The sequence below is a fragment of the Festucalex cinctus genome, chromosome 3 (assembly GCF_051991245.1).
Source record: "Festucalex cinctus isolate MCC-2025b chromosome 3, RoL_Fcin_1.0, whole genome shotgun sequence".
In the NCBI taxonomy this organism is placed as follows: Eukaryota; Metazoa; Chordata; class Actinopteri; order Syngnathiformes; family Syngnathidae; genus Festucalex; species Festucalex cinctus.
The window spans coordinates 18,961,124-18,978,945 of NC_135413.1; the positions used below are offsets into that span (position 1 = coordinate 18,961,124).

The 17,822-nt window shown below is 38.3% G+C and overlaps 1 protein-coding gene across 2 annotated transcripts in view; it reads right to left on the bottom strand.

Annotated features, from left to right (window-relative positions):
* Nucleotides 1-17,822, bottom strand: part of fa2h (fatty acid 2-hydroxylase) — a 33,902-nt gene that overhangs the window by 3,755 nt on the left and 12,325 nt on the right. For both annotated transcript variants that reach the window (XM_077516419.1, XM_077516418.1), the window contains 5 exons: nt 6,044-6,163; nt 2,900-3,042; nt 2,687-2,787; nt 2,391-2,563; nt 905-1,157 (listed from right to left, as the gene is read on the bottom strand). In XM_077516419.1, coding sequence (XP_077372545.1) covers nt 905-1,157; nt 2,391-2,563; nt 2,687-2,787; nt 2,900-3,042; nt 6,044-6,163 — 790 coding nt within the window. The remainder of the gene's footprint in view (nt 1-904; nt 1,158-2,390; nt 2,564-2,686; nt 2,788-2,899; nt 3,043-6,043; nt 6,164-17,822) is intronic.

The window sequence follows — 17,822 nt, forward strand, 5'->3', positions numbered from 1 at the left end:
CACTATACTGCAATATCGCTAGTGTGTCGAAAATAAGACCAAAAACTGGTCTAGAGGTACAACGATTCCGCCTCACACCATCAATATACTAAGAGACAGCAGGATCGGAACGGTTCAGGTGGTAGAGTGGTTGTCTCCCAAACTGAAGGTTGTGGGTTAGTTCCTCAACCCTTGAATAGATTTTTCTTTTCTTTTTTTTCTTCAACTCAATCATTCCCAGCCATTTTCACTGGAGCAACCCTCTTAACTCCCAGCTGTTTTACTGGATTTTGACTGATTTTGCAAGGCCCGCAGAATATTGAGTTCTACTGCTCTAAAAACAAGGAACCTACCAAAATAAAGATTAGAGTCTCTTCTTTCATTAGGAAATATATATATATATGTATCTGTTTCTGTTTTGCAGCATTTAACGTTAGAATACAGCTAAATTTCATCAACATTTACATTCCTGGTGAAAACTGTCAAAAAGAACTGCAATATAGCCCAAGCTGATCTCATACTCTGCTGCCACCTGCTGGCCGTTAACTACCATTGCTTTAAGCCACCTCTTTATATCAGAAGCTGCATCAAAGCCTTCTGTATGCTCTTGCATAAAAACAAAAACAAAAAACAAATACGTTTTGGTCAATGAAGGTCAAGTATTAAAAAACGTATTTACACGTCTTTGGATTTGAATGAGTTAATAAACTGGTAAAAATGTACTCAAAACTCTCCTTGTAAAATTTACTTTGAATTTTTGGGTTAAAAAAAAAACAAAAAAACCTTTACTAGTTTTTTTCAAGTAAATATTACTTGCGGGGGGGAAAAAAAGTTGTCTAGTAGTATACCACTAGAGAGAGCCCGTATAGCACACTAAAAAAAAGCAGCATAATTCAACTGAAAGTGGAATTTGTGTGGTGCCCACCTGCTCTCTGGTGCTCAAAGTGATGTTTGACGTGGTAGGCCTTCAAGCCGTACATGTACGAGCCTTTCTTTGGCGAGCCATAGTGAAGGTAGTAGTGGATCATATCGTACACGACGTAGCCGCCCAATCCACCCACAAACACGGACATCCCCACAATTTCCGGCAGCAAGTTATTGAGGACTGTGTAGAAAGTTCCAACCACGAAGGCGGCCAAACCGGGAGGGAAGACCAGCCGAGAACCGTCGAATGGAGACTGGGGAAGCAGGTCATTGACGATTAAAGTTAATTTACTTACAATTCTAGGGATTGAGTACTCAAAATTATCTAAGTAAGACAGAAAAATTATAATTCTGTTGAAGTCAATATAAAATATAGAAGAAGCGCTTTGATGACATCATGATATTTGTGTAGACAATCATTTTACGTTGCTATCTCGTGTTAAAAGATGAGCAAAACAAAGTCAGGTTCAACCTTTTAAAATGAAATTCATTTCTTATAGATTAAATGTAAGTCATTTATGTTGTGATCTGTAGCTAAATCCTTTTCTTCTACCTTAAAATAAATAAAAACATCATTGCTTTGAATATTTAATGATGGCAATATTACAGGACATAGATTAGACTTAACTTTATCCCTTTGGGATGGCTCCCTCTGGGAAATTTACATGTCCAGCAGTAATAAGAACAGATAATAAAATAAAAAATAATTCAATCAATAAATAAGGTTATTACACCAGAGATTGAATTAATAATTATATATATATATATATATATATATATATATATATATATAATTTTAAGAGGGTGACTATAACATTTATTATGGTCATATTTATGTTTGGAATACATTAATGTATTAATTATGAGAATAATATATAATAATAGTAATAAATAATAAATATAATAAAAATACAATATATCAAATATAAATATATAAATAAATATAAAATATATGTAAAAAAAATAAAAAAAATAATATAATAATAATAATAATAATAAATTAATTATAAGAATTAATGCATCTCTACAAAAGTTCCATCATTTGATAGAGCGTGGGATGTATCATGGCACATTTTTTCCGAAATATATCTACTTCATAATAATCCCTCTATTGCGATATTGCTATCATTGCTAAAATATTGTCTTTACAAAAATTGTGCTGGGAGAAAGAGACAGCTTGTGATGGGAAAATGCAGCTTCATGAAGCAGTTGCAATATTTTTTTTTCCTCCTCTTGATGGTAGTCTTGGAATGCTAGATGAGCGCAATGCCAATTGACTACATTTCCACTGCATCTTTATAGCAAGAGTGCCAACTACATGAGTCAAAAATAGCAAAAGTGCTTCATGAAGCTTCACTTGTCCCTCACTACAAGCACCACAAACATATTTATGAAGATAAATAATCACATGCACGTTATGAATACTGCGCAAATATCATGTGAGGCACCAATTAAAGTAGTGTTTCGATGCTTCCGTTTGTTCGTACCTTGTGATGCTGTCCATGCAGGAGAAAGTGTAGCGTGATGAGGTAGTAGTTATGAGCAGGTGGTTTCATGTGAAAGACGAAGCGATGGATGCAGTACTCGATGAATGACCACAAGAACCAGCCCATCATGAAGAGCAGTGGGAAACTGTACTTATGGACCATGAATGACAAGTCTGTGGACACACACACAGCCACAATATTAAAAACAATGATGATCATGTACAGCATAAGATAAGTGATTATGTCATGATTAGAGAATGTGTGGCATTTTTGAATAGTAAATGAATATGTGTTACCTGAGGTGATACGTATTCTGGTTGTGCCCGTTGCCAGGGTGGTGTAGCAGGACCAACTAAGATAACACACAAGAGGAAGCCACACAACTGGCACCCAGTACCTGTTTTACATGAAAGTGTGATGTTGAATTAGAATCCAAGAAGTTTTCATCACATTCTCTACTGAACATTCAAAAAGGAATTTGGCATTATAATATAATTACTTCGTCTTACCAGGAAGTCTTGGTGCTGGCCTCAAGGAAAGCATTTCCAAACAGTCTGATGGGCCTGTCGACCGGCTGATGAACCCAGGCGTCATATTTTTCTCCTAAGTGGCCAACCTGCCACGCCAGCGGCTTCCTCCAGTCTACCAAATCCTGACAGAACCACACCATGCGTGATATCAGGGAGTTATTTCACTTAGCCACCAGCAGGTGGCACCAGAACATTAGGAATTGTGGCCGGACCGGCCGTGCAACTTTTTGAGTGGGCCGTCCAAACCGGTTTCATTCAAACTGAATGATACTATTTTTATTCAACTCTTTACACATTCACATACGGGACATGTAACGACATCATTTTGCTAAATCACATCCGTGGAAGTTTTGCAACACCAACGGAAATGCTTCAGGTTAATCCAAATTGAGAAGCTACGAGTACGAACAGGTGCACGCAAAAGCAATGACGGATCAAAACTTATGTGAACAAATGTTTGAGTTGGGGAGAAAATAAACAAATAAATAAATAAATAAATAAATAAATAAATAAATAAATAAATAAATAAAAATACACCATAACTTAGAAAGACTAGACGCCACTGTGATAGAACAGCTAGCTTGAAAATAGTGTGGAACCGTGCTTAAGCACAAGCTTGGCTTTCAAATCCTATGACAACGCCATTTATGTTCTCCATGCGCAATGTGCCACACAAAGACACACAACACAAAAAGGTGAGTCACGTTCCCACATTTTAACTGGTTGCACGTATCATTTCTAAATAGCCAGCACCTGTTGCTGGCAGCAGGTGAGTTTAATTACAAATTAAAGGAGCTTGCAATACAATTATTTATTATTATTTTTGATAAACTGATATAATTCTGTCCAGCTAATTTTTATATTATTATTATTATTATTATTATTATTATAAATTCTTATAACTACTACTTTACCCATGGTCTGCCCATTTGAACATTTAAATGTTTATAGTATAAAAAACAAACAATAAGAAATCATATCCTTATCCTACATATCAATGAGTGAAAATAAAACTAAGGTGATGAAAGCTAATGACCTGACAAACTGGTTTCCCTTACGTCAGACTGAAAATGAGTGTTTTATATGAGCGCAATAGCTGCTTTTGTAAGACTACAAGTAGGATGTTTGTTTAGTTTTGACAAGGTTAGGGTTTCCAAGAGATTACGTGGCTTCATACAGCTTACTGTCATGCTAAATGAGCATCATACATATACAGTGGAGGAAATAAGTATTTGATCAACCGCTTATTTTGAAAGTTTTCATACTAAGAAATAAATGAACATCCATCCATCCATTTTCTGAACCACTTGCTCCTCACAAGGGTCGCGGGGGGGGGGGGGGGGGGGGGGGGGTGCTGGAGCCTATCCCAGCTGGCTATGGGCAGCAGGCGGGGTACAACTTGAACTGGTTGCCAGCCAATTGTAGAACTAAATGAACAGTCTCACATTTTTATAGCAGCTTCATTGTAACAGTGATAGAAAGAATATCAGGAATATTTTTTTTTTTTCAAAAGTAAATGAAATAAAAAAAACAAAAAACAAAAATAATGTGCATTTCATTGAGAGGAAATAAGTATTTAAATAATTTTTCAAACACCAGTCTCAAAACTTTTGGAGATGATATTCAGAAAAGAGTGGACTAAAATTACTCCTAATATATCTGCCAACCTAGTAAGCAACTACAAGAAATATTTGACTGCTGTGCTTGCCAACAGGGGTTTTACCATTAAGTATTAAATCATGGTTTGCTCGGGGGTTAAATACTGTACTTATTTCCCTCAATGAAATGCAATATATTTTTATTCCTGGATGGTTGTTTGTCTCTGTGTGCCCTGCAATTGGCTGGCAACCAGTTCAGGGTGTAGCCCACCTACTGCCCAAAGCCAGCTGAGATAGGCTCCAGCACCCCCCGCGACCCTTGTGAGGAATAAGCGGTCAAGAAAATGGATGGATGGATGGATGATATTCTTTCTAGCACTGTTAAAATAAAGCTGACATAAAAAAAAGAAAAGCTGAGACTCTTAACTTAACTTATTTATTTCTTAGTATGAAAACTTTCAACATCAGCAGGGGATCAAATTTGTCCACTGTATGTGCCGCAATGAACAGCATTGGGTTGTCAAGGCAAGAAATGATCCCCTCTAACAGGAATGTCTTACAGGATGCATGCTAATGTCACTTTTTCAGCTTTAATAAAGCAGGGTTAGACAATAGGGCCAAAAAATAAAATCTCATTTTTTTCAGTCAGCCATTCGTTAATTGATTTCAATCTAATAAATTAAAATAAAATTAATATAAAAATAAATATAAAAAACTGTTAATTGTTTATTTATCCAAAAATAAATATAAAATTAAAATATATTGCCCAGCCCTACTTTAAAGGTGTATTATGGGGAGGAAAAAAAAATTTTTTACAAGGGAGCCATGCCCTCTCCCCCGACTGCAAGAACGTCATTACCCGCCTGACTTTTTCAGCCACCACTGGTAAATATTTATCCTGAATGGCCGGAATGCCAGCCTTATGCGTTGGTTCATAAGAACAATGATAACTATGCTGGGTTCTATGTCTAATATTGACAAGAGTAGAAGACAAAAAGAAACAGGTGGGATTGAATACATTCACCTCCTTGAAAAGTATTACACGTCTCAGTGAAATACAATAAAAGCACAGCTGACCTTGTTTTGAAAAGACATGAAAACCCAGCCTATTAGTATTATGATAGGGGCCGGACATTATGTATGCTGTTTTGAAATTGTCCAATTTCACTTAATACAAAAATCAGTTTTTGCTTACTACAAGTAAATCTATCTTTGCTCCACTTGTGACATGTAGCTTGGCTTTATAGCAGTTGGGAAGCATGATGGTAGTCCAGAGTGTACTAAAACAACAACTAAAAACAAACAGGGGCAGTAATGGAGAAAGGCAAGGTGAATGACCTGATGACCATTTACCCCTTGTCCACTTAAACACACTCGGTCACTGGCCACTTTGTACAACTTCATGCAATCCGGCGTTTTATATTCAAAAAGTCAGATGAAAGGTGAAGTGAGCTACCCCTCAGGTCAAGAGTCATTCATTAATGGGACACAACGAAGAATCGAGAACACAAAGTAGTTTTCATACGTTTTCAAGGTCCACGGAGCTGCAGAGATTGTATGGAGCATTCTGGTCGTCGTCTTTCTCTGCCGCTAAGGATGTTTTTTCCTCTGTCTGTTTACTGGAGTTCCTCCTCTGCCTCAGATTCTGGAGGAAATAACGGAAAACAACAAAAGTTGATTAACAGAAAGTTAAAATGAAAAGTAAAAGTACTTTCACTCTCCATGTGTTATTGTTTGTACCATGCTACATTGCACACGTGATGTTTCTATCAAGTTGATGCAGTGTTTCAATTAGCCAAAGGTGGTGACTTCATGCAAGTGCCTTACACTTGTAGCGTAGACGCGGACAGGTGCACATGAACTGTCCTGAATGTTAGCTGGGGAGTTCTGTCACATTCACAGTCTCCAAAATGTCATTTAAAAAAAAGAAAGAAAAGAAATAAATCACTAGATACATCATTGCTTTTTAAAGAAATGGCCACTAGTGAAGTCCAAAGTTGTGTGTATAGTGTAATGTAGTCATACAAGACAAGCAAATAATTGACAATATATTGTCAAATTTATTGATCTCCCCCGTTACTATGTGGAGAATAACAGTCTGAGACGTACTGAGTGTGGAAACGTGACCTTTCATAACCCTTTTTAATTGTCGTCAGGCATAAATGTGATTGCCTTTCTGAGGTGGTATAGGAAATGGTGATTTGTGAAATTAACAAAAGAAAATAAACACATTGATGTACACACCTCTACCTGCAGAGGAACCACATTTTCCATTACCTTCTGGAACTGGTGATTTTAGAATGCACCAAAATGTAATGGCAAAAAAAAAAAAAAAAAAAAATGCAACAGAGATTGTCAATACAGCCCACTGTGGTTTCAACCAGTTGTCATCAATATCACCTCAAAACGGTTTCGGGTTAAAATATTCATTCATGTATTTTGTCCTGATTATGCTGCCATGACTTATTTACTGTGCTTTTCATTTCACAACGAGTAAAATGTGAAATGTTCCATTAATGCTCTTATGAGTTGTTGACTTAGGAGGCACATTTATCAGTACAGTATTAAAGCGAACAATAAAATGTGGAAGTCTCAACTTCAACTTCACAAATACTATAGAATTGATGTCTTCTCAGTTTGGCCCCTTCTTTTAGAGAACACCTCCAAATCAAATGGTTGACTTGAATTTTACAAACAGTAGACTGGAAAAAGTACAACAGCATTTGGACAGCTTCGTTCGGAAAATGTGATCAGATCCTTAAAATAAGCTCTCAGATTTTTCTTACAAAAATCTGATTTGATTTTAATATTTGTTTCTACTTTGTAGCACAGTAAGCAAATGATACTCATAAGTTTTGCTTTCTGTTTTCCATTCCCCGTTTGTGATTTGCATAATTTCAGCATTATAGTGGTAGAAGTTTTGAACAGGCAAATTAACTCATTCACTGCCTTTGACAAGTATACTTGTCAATTGTATTTTTTAGAGCGGTGCTAAATGGGGGCGAATCTGAGCATGCTCCACTGTAAATATCAAACTTGGAAACAACTTTACTGATGCCCAACCACCGGTAGATGACATCAGAGCCCCATTTTATAGGAAATAAACACAGTTTCAGAGTCCATGGGAGAAATGGCTGTATTTTGGCAAACCTACATTTTTCTGCTGTCAATTATAAAAGAACGGGACGGGACAAAAAGTAGGGAGTCTATTCTGTTATTTGGTAGATTCGGTTTATATATAATTATTGAATGGAATATCACGTGAGTATTGGAAATGTAAAAATTTTCTATAATGACTGGCAGTGAATGAGTTTTAATAAATGTCTGCAAATAAAAAACATACAATAAATAATACAATAAAAAAGTACACAAAAACTTAATTATCCTGCAAACATGATAAAAGAACATCAATTAATCAGTCAATAAAATTTGTAGAGCTCTCTTCATATAAATAATTATTAGTTAAAACTAAACTACATTAAAAAGGTAGGTCTTGAGTCTGGTTTTAAAAAGTAGAACATTCTCTGCAGCCCTGAAATAAACGGGGGCCGTAAAACTGAAAAGATGCCTTACTGAGCCCACGTGTCCTGACTTTTGGAATGACTCATCATTAAAAGGACCTCAGCATGCGTTCATAAGGTAAAAGGAGTTCAGAGAAATATGAAAGCCCAACACTATTAAGACATTTCAAATGGAACATGAAAGATTACCAAAAATAAATAAATAAATCACACAAGAACATTGTGGCATGGGTTCTGAAAGCAATCTGTGTTCAATTCAGTGTGCCTTAGATCAGGTCATGGTCAATTCATGCAAAATACAGAAATTCCAAACATTTTTATGGGCAATTTCACCTAATGTACTATATCATAAAATAAAACCTGATTTCACAAAAAATCTAAACTGGTGATTATGTGTGAACAGAGCCTAAACTCATTTTGTCCCTGTGCTAAAAGGTGATGGACGACAAAAGACACAAATGAATCATTAACCTTCAGACTGAATATACCTTTAATTAAGAGCTTTTTTGTTTTCTGTTTATTTGTTTTCCATTTGGCTTATGTGACTATGCAGTGTATGCACAACCCCACTAACTGATTTGCTTACCATGAGCTTCCGTTCACGTATGCATATTGCACGATAAGCATGGCTTTCTGCAGTCTAACAAAACACTACAATATCTATACAAACAAAATTCCTCCTGCAAAGTACACTCAGATTAGGTTTACAGATAAAACACAAACAAAGTCAATCTAAACTTAAAGGGATACTTGACTCATTGAGTTATTTTCAGCAGTAAAAAAGTTAATATTATTTATTTTTCATATACAATTAGTACCTTTCAAAAGTAATTTTTCTACTTGCTGTCGACTGATGATGACATCACCTGTGCTGAGGAAGTAGGTCATAATCAATCATGGCTCAGTTTACTGACCAAACCCAGAAAACAGTTAGGCCATGTTTGGCCATTCCCCACTTCCTCAGCACAGGTGATGTTATCATCGGTCGACAGCAAGTACAAAAAATAATTTTTTAAAGGTATTAATTGTACATGAAAAATAACGAAGTTATGAAATTCATTCTGGACAAAATATTAACTATTCACTGCTGAAAATTGTTCAATGAGTCAAGTAACATCACACCTTCAATGTTTATCCAAAATACGGAAAGAATCCCACACAGGCCAATATCCTAAATTAAAAAAACAAAACAAAAAGTGTTGACTCTCTATGTCAATATGTAGCTATGTTAATTTTTAGGGTTTGTTTTTTTTGTCTTTTTTTTTTTTCAATTATTTTTTTTGTCTAAATCATCTCCTCATGATTCAAATAGTTCAATTTTTTATGTTTTCTGAAAAAAAATGGAAAAAAAGACTTCGGCGATTATTTTAATAGGGTGTCGATTTCCACTCTGCTTTATTTGTGCACTTCTTGAAAATTCGAATAAAAATAGGTGGATGCAAACACACTTTAGGACAGATAATTTTGAAGACAGATCTTTGCTTGACTTCTGGCAAAAAGCTAAACAGCCACTCTACAATTCAGAGCTACCATCATTTAGACACTTTTTAAGGACATTAAGGCCTATTCGGATGACAATGTGTGCCTAGTTTGTCTTTACAGCCAAATATTAGTCATTAGGCAAACAGGTGGAGGGTGTTCAGTAACCAATTGTTGGTTGGCATTCAAGGAGTGCTTCGGCACACTCTTCAGTTGTGAGGTAACAAGTGAAACCCCGCACATGGCCGGGTGGCCCATTGTCAGATTAGGAATGACGGCAATCATTGTAATGTGCTTCTTACTCTGTCCTTAACTATCAAAGTTTCACTGGAGATTTTTTTTTTTTTTTTTAAACCGTGACTGCATTTCTCCGTGTGTGTGATGTTTGGTTAATAAGTGACTAAGAAACGAATACCGCATACCGGTTAACTTCGCAACATACAGTACATTTACTTTTCTGGCTTGAGGGGGGAAAAGAACAATGAATAATCTTGCATGATAACATTACTGGCTAGAACAAGGTCAATGAGAAGGACTTATGGAGGGGGCGGAGTCAGAAACAACACTGGCGTTTCTGTGCTGAGAAGGAGTAGAACTATAAAAGAAAAAGGAGCTGGTGATGTGGCCTGGTACCATCACAACACTGACACTGCACTAGGCCACTGAGGGCAGAGGAGGACTGAATTTTGATGGATTAATTTCATCAATGAATGCTGGAAAAGAAAACTGTGCACCAAGTACGAATCCAAGTGACTACACAAGTGACTTTACAAAGTACAGACCACCACTCAAGCTTTATGACACGGCTGCCCTGAATTCACAGCATTGGTAAATATCAGCTATCCTTTTCATGTTCCTGTAATGGTTAATACACCATTACACAGAGGCTCTTTAACTGAAATATTACTATTATTATCGTCAAAGTGTCAAATGTCTACTGTCATATATTAACTAATTCACTCGCAGCCATTTTCACTGAAGCAACCCCATTCGCTGTTGGCTGCTTTACTGGATTTTGACTGATTTTGCAAGGCCCACAGAATATTGTGTTCTATTGCTATAAAAACATGGAACCCACCAAAAAAAAAGATTAGAGTCTCTTCTTTCATCAGGAAAAAAAAGTATGTTTTATCTGTTTCCATTTTGCAGCAATTAGCATTAGAATATAGCTAAGTTTCATCATTATTCACACCTGTTGAAAACTGTGGAAAAAAACAGCTTGTTGCAATATGGCCCTGGTTGATCTCTTATACTCTGCTGCCACCTGCTGGCCGTTTTTTGTAGTAACTACCACTGCTTCAACCGTCCTCCAGTTCAGAGCCTGCATCAAAGCCTTCTGTATATTCTAGTGTTTAAAAAACAACAACAACAACAAAAAAACACACACAAAAAACGTATAAATACGTCTTTGGGACACTGGCAATATTTTAAATAGAACATATTTATACATTTTTGGGAGCAAATGAGTTAAGGATACAAGTAGCACTGTTATCTTTTAAAACAAAGTCGGGAGGGAAGTTTAAAATCTGCACATCATCAATCTCACACAATGTACATTTATGTTTCCAGAAGTATTTGATCCAAAACATAAGTTTTACACTTCAATTCCAAGAGGGAAATAGTAGTAAAGTGCTTTTACTGTTTTTGGTTTATGATGTCTAATTAGCTTTATTTTCTAGCATTCTTGAACAGTAATATCAGCAGTAAATGGAGGAAAATATATCAAACTGTTCTATATTGTTTTAGTAAAACTATGGTTTTCATAAAGTTTGTCTGCTCACAAATGATTTTGGGATCATCAACAAAAAACGCACAAAGGAGTCGGGGGGGTTGGTGCGGGGGTGGGGGGGTGGATTTGGACCTCATTCCCCATTACCACTACTGTGAAATTAAATATAAGGATATGCCATTTATAAACTTTGTCACAAATGTTTCAGTGCTTTGGCAGGATTGGTTCATTTTCTTCTACACCTACTTGCACAGTTTTTTTCCTATTGCCACCAATGTTGCACCATCAACCTTGAAGGTGCCTCTTTAATAAATTACTTATTGGTGTGGTATGTATGAGTTTAATGGAAAATGGAAATGGATCCAATTGTTCATTTGTGCAGATCTGTAGCGTGGTCCCAAATGCTAAATAATGAGTGGACACATTTTAATGCATAATCATTCTGAAATCGATATGTGTCATTAAATACTGACATTCTCACCGACTTGTGTTTCTTTTATGTCATATTGTAACATGTAAAACTATGAAGATGATGATGATGATGATGATGATGATGATGATGATGATGGTGGTGGGTCATGACATAAGATACAGAATAATGATTTTTGGTGGAAGCAGATACACATCACGCCTCATCACTGCCATGGCTGAAATGTTGTTGTCATAACAAACAATTCTTTTCAAATGATCTCCACTCGCACAGAGTTGTATAAACACGTTAAGATACTCATTTGCATACTGTGTTGTTCTCTTTGATGATGCAATGTTAAAGGTCGAACAAACAAGCTGTTTTTGGGGCCTCCTGAAAAGAGATGATTAGATAGGTGCAAAGGTTTTGGCACGAAATTTGAGCATTTGAGTTATGGGAACAATATAATGTCTCTGTGCTGGTCACAACACACATGCAACAACAGTCCCGTGTTCTGTCATTCATGAATGAATGTGATGCACTTGCACAACCTTGTTTTTAGAAACGTACGGTTTATTTGGTTACAAGTATTCATGAATAATGGCAGCATTTCTTCATGGTTTAGGAACATAAAATAATAACGATGAGGCTGGTAACGGTTAATATATGATTCAAGGAACTTTGATATGTTACAAGGAACACTTTTTTTAATTTTTCATCAGCCCTTTATAATGCTTCATCACATGTTGCACTAATGTATGTACCTCTTTCAATTCAGACTAATATGCAGCTTTTCAACACACCTTTCACAAAAACATCTCAAATATGATGATGCCTAATATGGGCAATTGCACTAATCCACAACTCAGCCTTGAAAATTTGCTCAATTATTAAAACAAGGCGCTGTGGCGGCAAGATGTTGAGACAACTCTTGAGCAATGGCGAATGATTAGTATCACTGCTATTAATCAATCCCCAGAGCTGAAGGCAGGTAACGTTACCTCCATCACCTCATAGTCACTACATGACTACTGACTGGTTACATTTTCCCGCTCACTCTGTCCTGCAGTTTCAAAAGCCTGCGTCATCTCCTCTGAATGCCAGCTGCTGTTTCAACACTTCACATGTCCAACTTGTAGTTACTAAAGCAGGGATGGGCAACTTCAATGATGGAGGGGGCCACCATTTTTCATCAGTGCAACTTTGGGGCCACATAAGACCATGGACTTCCTTCCCTTTTTTATGCTTTTCTTTTCTTTTGACATCCAGACGGCTTTGAAGAAATTCTGGTCCAAAATCCGCAAGAAAGGAAAGCAGTGCACCATTGACACTGTGTATGTATAGTGGAGATGGAGTGCTGGTGACCTCGACTCGGGACGCTGTGAGTCAGTGGGGAGAATAACTTTAAAGACTTCCTCAATTCGACCTTCCTTGGAGGAAGCAGTCTGGGGACTCTGAGGTGGGCTCTCCTATCTCTGGGGTTGAAGTCACCGAGGTTGTTAAAAATCTCCTCGGTTGTAAAACCCGGGGGTCGACGACATCCGCCTGGAGTTCCTAAAGGTTCTGGATGTTGTGTGGCTGTTGTGGTTGACACGCCTCTACAACATCGAATGGACATCATGGACAGTGCCTCAGGATTGGCAGACTAGGGTGGTGGCCCCCCTTTTTAAGAAGGGGGACCAAGGGGTGTGTTCCAACTATAGAGGGATCACACTCCTCAGCCTCCCTGGTAAGGTCAATTAAAGGGTGCTAGAGAGGAGGGTCCGCCGAGAAGTCCAATCTCTGATTCAGGAGGAGCAGTGTGCTTCGCCCAACCAGTCTACATGTGGATTTGGAGAACCGTGATCCTCGGGGAGTGCTCAGGAGGGTCCTTCAGGAGTATGGGGTACGGGCTGTTCGGTCCCTGCACGACCAATGTCAATTTCGTCCACATTGCCGGCAGTAAGTCGGATTTGTGAGGGTTGTAATCTGCCAAGGTTGCCCTTTGTCACCTATTCTGTTTCTAAACTTATAGACAGATTTTCTAGGCACAGCTGAAGCATTGAGGGGGTCTGGTTTGGTGGCCTCAGCATTACATCTCTGCTTTTTGCAGATGTGGTGCTTTTGAAAATTAGCACCTCCAAATACGAGACCATGTTCCTCAGTCGGAAAAGGGTGGATTGCCCTTGCCAGGTTGTGGATGAGATCCTGCCCCAAGTGGAGAAGTATCTTGGGGTCTTGTTGACGAGTGAGGGCAGGATGGAGCGGGAGATAAACAGGTGGATCAGTGCAGCCTCTGCTGTGATGCGGACTCTGTATCAGTCCTTTGTGGTGAAGAAAGAGCTGAGTCAAAACGCGGTCGATCTACGTCGCTACTCTCGCCTATGGTCGCGAGCTGTGGGTTGTGACCAAAAGAACAAGATCCCGGATACAAACGGCCAAAATGAGTTTCCTCCACAGGGTCTCCGGACTCTCCCTTAGAGACGAGATGACAACCTCAGCCATCCGGGAGGGACTCAGATTTGAGACACTGCTCCTCCGCATTGAGAGGAACAATTTGAGGGGTGGCTCGGGCATCTGGTTCGGATGCCTCCTAGATACCTCCCTGTAGAGGTGTTCCATGCATCTCTGTAGAGATAGCCGCCTCTAAATTTTGTACACAGGAAAAACCCTGCATTTAGTAAATGTCATTGTTCAAATATCATCAGTCATTACTGACGATCTTTCAACACCTAGTGCAAACCGTTATGCTTGCTTTATTTTATCCACTGAGTGACTGAACATACATAGTGAGAACATACAGAGTGATACAATATGAACAGGGAAAGCATTACACAATTTAATATCATTAAATGCATGTATCATTGTTTGTGGTTTTTCATAGATTTAGATTCAGTCAGTTTTGGGTCATCAGAACTGTCACAGTTACACAAATGTGGGCAGACAAAGAGCATGTGGTTGAGTTTGCACATGAGTGGAAGATAAAAAGTGCTCGTGACACATACCTAACAGAACCAATCTGACCTGAATGACCAGTATTCCAGATTCAAAGCCTGGCTGCGTGTGTTTGCATGTGTACACACACACACACACACACAAGAATCAGAGGCTGTCTGTAGCTAGCCAATTTGAGCGCACAGTGTCAAGTTACCAGAGACTAACAAGTGAGCCAGTACCATCAAGCGCATTGTTTTACAGTAATTTCACCCAATTCCTTCACACCAAATAAGTTGCCTACATCCATAAATTAATAAAGAAGCAAGATTTGACAAGATTGCAGAAAAAAATGTGAGATGATCTGATTGTTAGATTTGTCTTTTTAAAAAGCAAGAATACTTTTAGATTGGTATAAAATGTTAATATCATGTATTTTTCTGTGACAACTGCCCAACCTTAGATAACAACAACAAAAAAATATGCATCGAGATGCAACGCAAGCTGGAGTCACAACAAAGACCAAATTGTAGCATCTCCATGTGTCGACAACACCCACGGATAACACTTTTCAAATAAATACAGCAACCTAACTGACTTCAGCCAGCTCTCATCCTCTCTCCATTTGAGCAGGTGTTAACTGTGGCGAAGCGTAAAGCCACCTGAGGCCTTCACCTGAGCGCTAAGTGTCATGTCGGCAGTCTCTATGGCAGCAAAGGAAAACAATACCTTGGGTAATGTATCACCATGGAGCAAACTCAGAGCTGTTCCTCAGACTTATAAGAGACAGTTCACACTGTTGAGGAAAATATGAATACTGAAGACATCATCCAATGTGCAATCTTTAAACCTGTTCAGGGGTTGCAATGTGCAGTGATTTTGGTAAACGCTGGAATCTAATCTGTAATTCCAGTGGACAGTAACACCATTTAGTGTTAGGCTGTTGACTGATGCCCATTGAAAAATTCTGAAAATCGGATGCTACCACACCCAGCAGTTTCTCTTGTCAATGCTTACTGGTGGAGGACAATTGCATCATTGACCAGAGAGCTACACAGATGGAAGTCTGCATTCCATTCCAGGATGAGCTTGCCCGGCAGCATTCCATCCATTTAACATATTAACACCCACCATCACCATCTCAATGCTCGACCCTGTGCTCTAATGTTGGAAATGTATTTACACTATTTCATCGGTTCCTGAGCTTGCCGCTCATCCTTGTGATATTTAAATATGTGTCAAAAATGAATCTCTTTTATGCTTTACTGAAATCATTCTGCTTACGGAGCACTCCATACTATGTCATTTGTTCAATCATCCACACACTCTGACACGACGAGAAAGGGGAGGACTCAGGCGCAGGTAAACAGTTGGCCACAAAAGGCTGCAGTTTATTCGCACGAACAGAAAACTCCTCTTACAGAGGGACAAAAGGGTGAACAAAAAGAGCTCCAAACTGGAGAGACAAAAAGGGCACTCAAAAACGGGAACAACAGAAAGCACTCCACTAGGGAGGAAAACAAGGGGCAAACTAAGGGCGCAAGGCAAGGCAAGGCAAGGCAAGGCAAGGCAAGGCAAGGCAAGGCAAGGCAAGGCAAGGCAAGGCAAGGCAAGGCAAGGCAAGGCAAGGCAAGGCAAGGCAAGGCAAAAAACAAGGACTGTGTTTCGAGGGCTGTGAGGACGCTTCCATGCACTGAGATGTGACACTTCGGCACTGAGGGGAGAATGCAGGTGGTTTTTATTGTCTGGCTTGATTGGTGACAGGTGGTGATAATCATGGGAGGGAACCGGTAATTAGGGAGCGGCAGGAAGGGCAAGTGACCTGGGGTGAGAAGGGAATCAGAATATCAAAATAAAACAGGAAACATGACTATGAAAATAAAAGCATGGGCCGTCACGCCGGTGGCGGCGTGACACAGTCACCATTTGTGATTCTGCTCGTTTCACAATGTCTGCAGTCGTACTGCAGTGACTGCAGAAATGTTTGGAATGTCAAGGGACAAATAGAAATTACAGGTAGAATTGCAGTGAGAGGGTTTTTTTGTTTGTTTTTTTATTTAGCAATTTTGCATTTATTTACGACTTTTGTGAATTAATTCATTTTCCAGGTTATTTCAAAGACAATACTTTTTTAATTGTCTTCAATTCAAACAAGGTAAAAAAAATTATACATATGGCCACAAATATAATACACATAAATCCCCACTAATATTAAGTTAATTATGCTTAGTTAATTAAAGTTTGACCTTGATAAAATGATTTGAAAAGCCATCAATATGCTTCTCTCATAATTCTGATTATTTATTTGACAACTCTTCCTGAAATAATTGGTAACGTTATTTTAAAATGACATAGTGATGTGTAATATGGACAAATTATTATATAGTATACCAATATAGGTACTGGTAATTTAAAAAAAAAAAAAGTGCTAATAAATGAACTGTTTCAGAGGTTGAGGTTTAGGATTCCAAGCTTGGCAGCTTGTTCCGAAAACCCCGGTTTACTCAACTGTGTCTCCATCTGAACATTTTTGGCACCATTTAAAAGGAATATATGTAGATATGAGATGCTAACAGATGATGGAGAAAGTAGAGTGGCATGGACACACAAGAGGATTGATACTTACTGTATATGGTTGACAAGGTAAATAAAGTGAATGAAATAGAAAAACTATACAGGACTGCAGCGACTATCACAGCGACCATCCAGAACAGATAGATAAGCCAGTTTATCAAAACTTTCATCATGATCCCGATTTTTCATTGTTCCAATGAAAGACAATTTGAGGACTACACAGAACTGTACGTTTTAAAGCGGAATGATTTGATTTGGTTCGATTCAGTGAGATTGTGACTCGGTAGCTTTAGCTTGCATGCTGCAAGAACCAAGACAAGAGCAGGCAAGATCTCTCAGACCCTCCGATTCCTGCTCACTACCTCTTTCAGCTCTTTTGCTCAAGTAAGCACTATCAAACTATGCACACGAAAACCAGAAGACACCCTAATAGCTTCTTCCCTCTTGCTTTCAATTCCTAAATAAGTGCCCGAGGACTTGCCTCATTGCAAATTCCAAGTTGTCTCGCAATTACTGTGCTACGGGTCACTTTGAATGGTGCGACAAATATCTGCATCATCTACACACCTGTCATTGTAATTGTAATTACTGCACGACTCGTCACTTCATCTTTGCTTGATGACTCTCCGCATCGTTTGCCGTCATTGGTTGGGAATAAGCACATGACGTAAAGACTCTC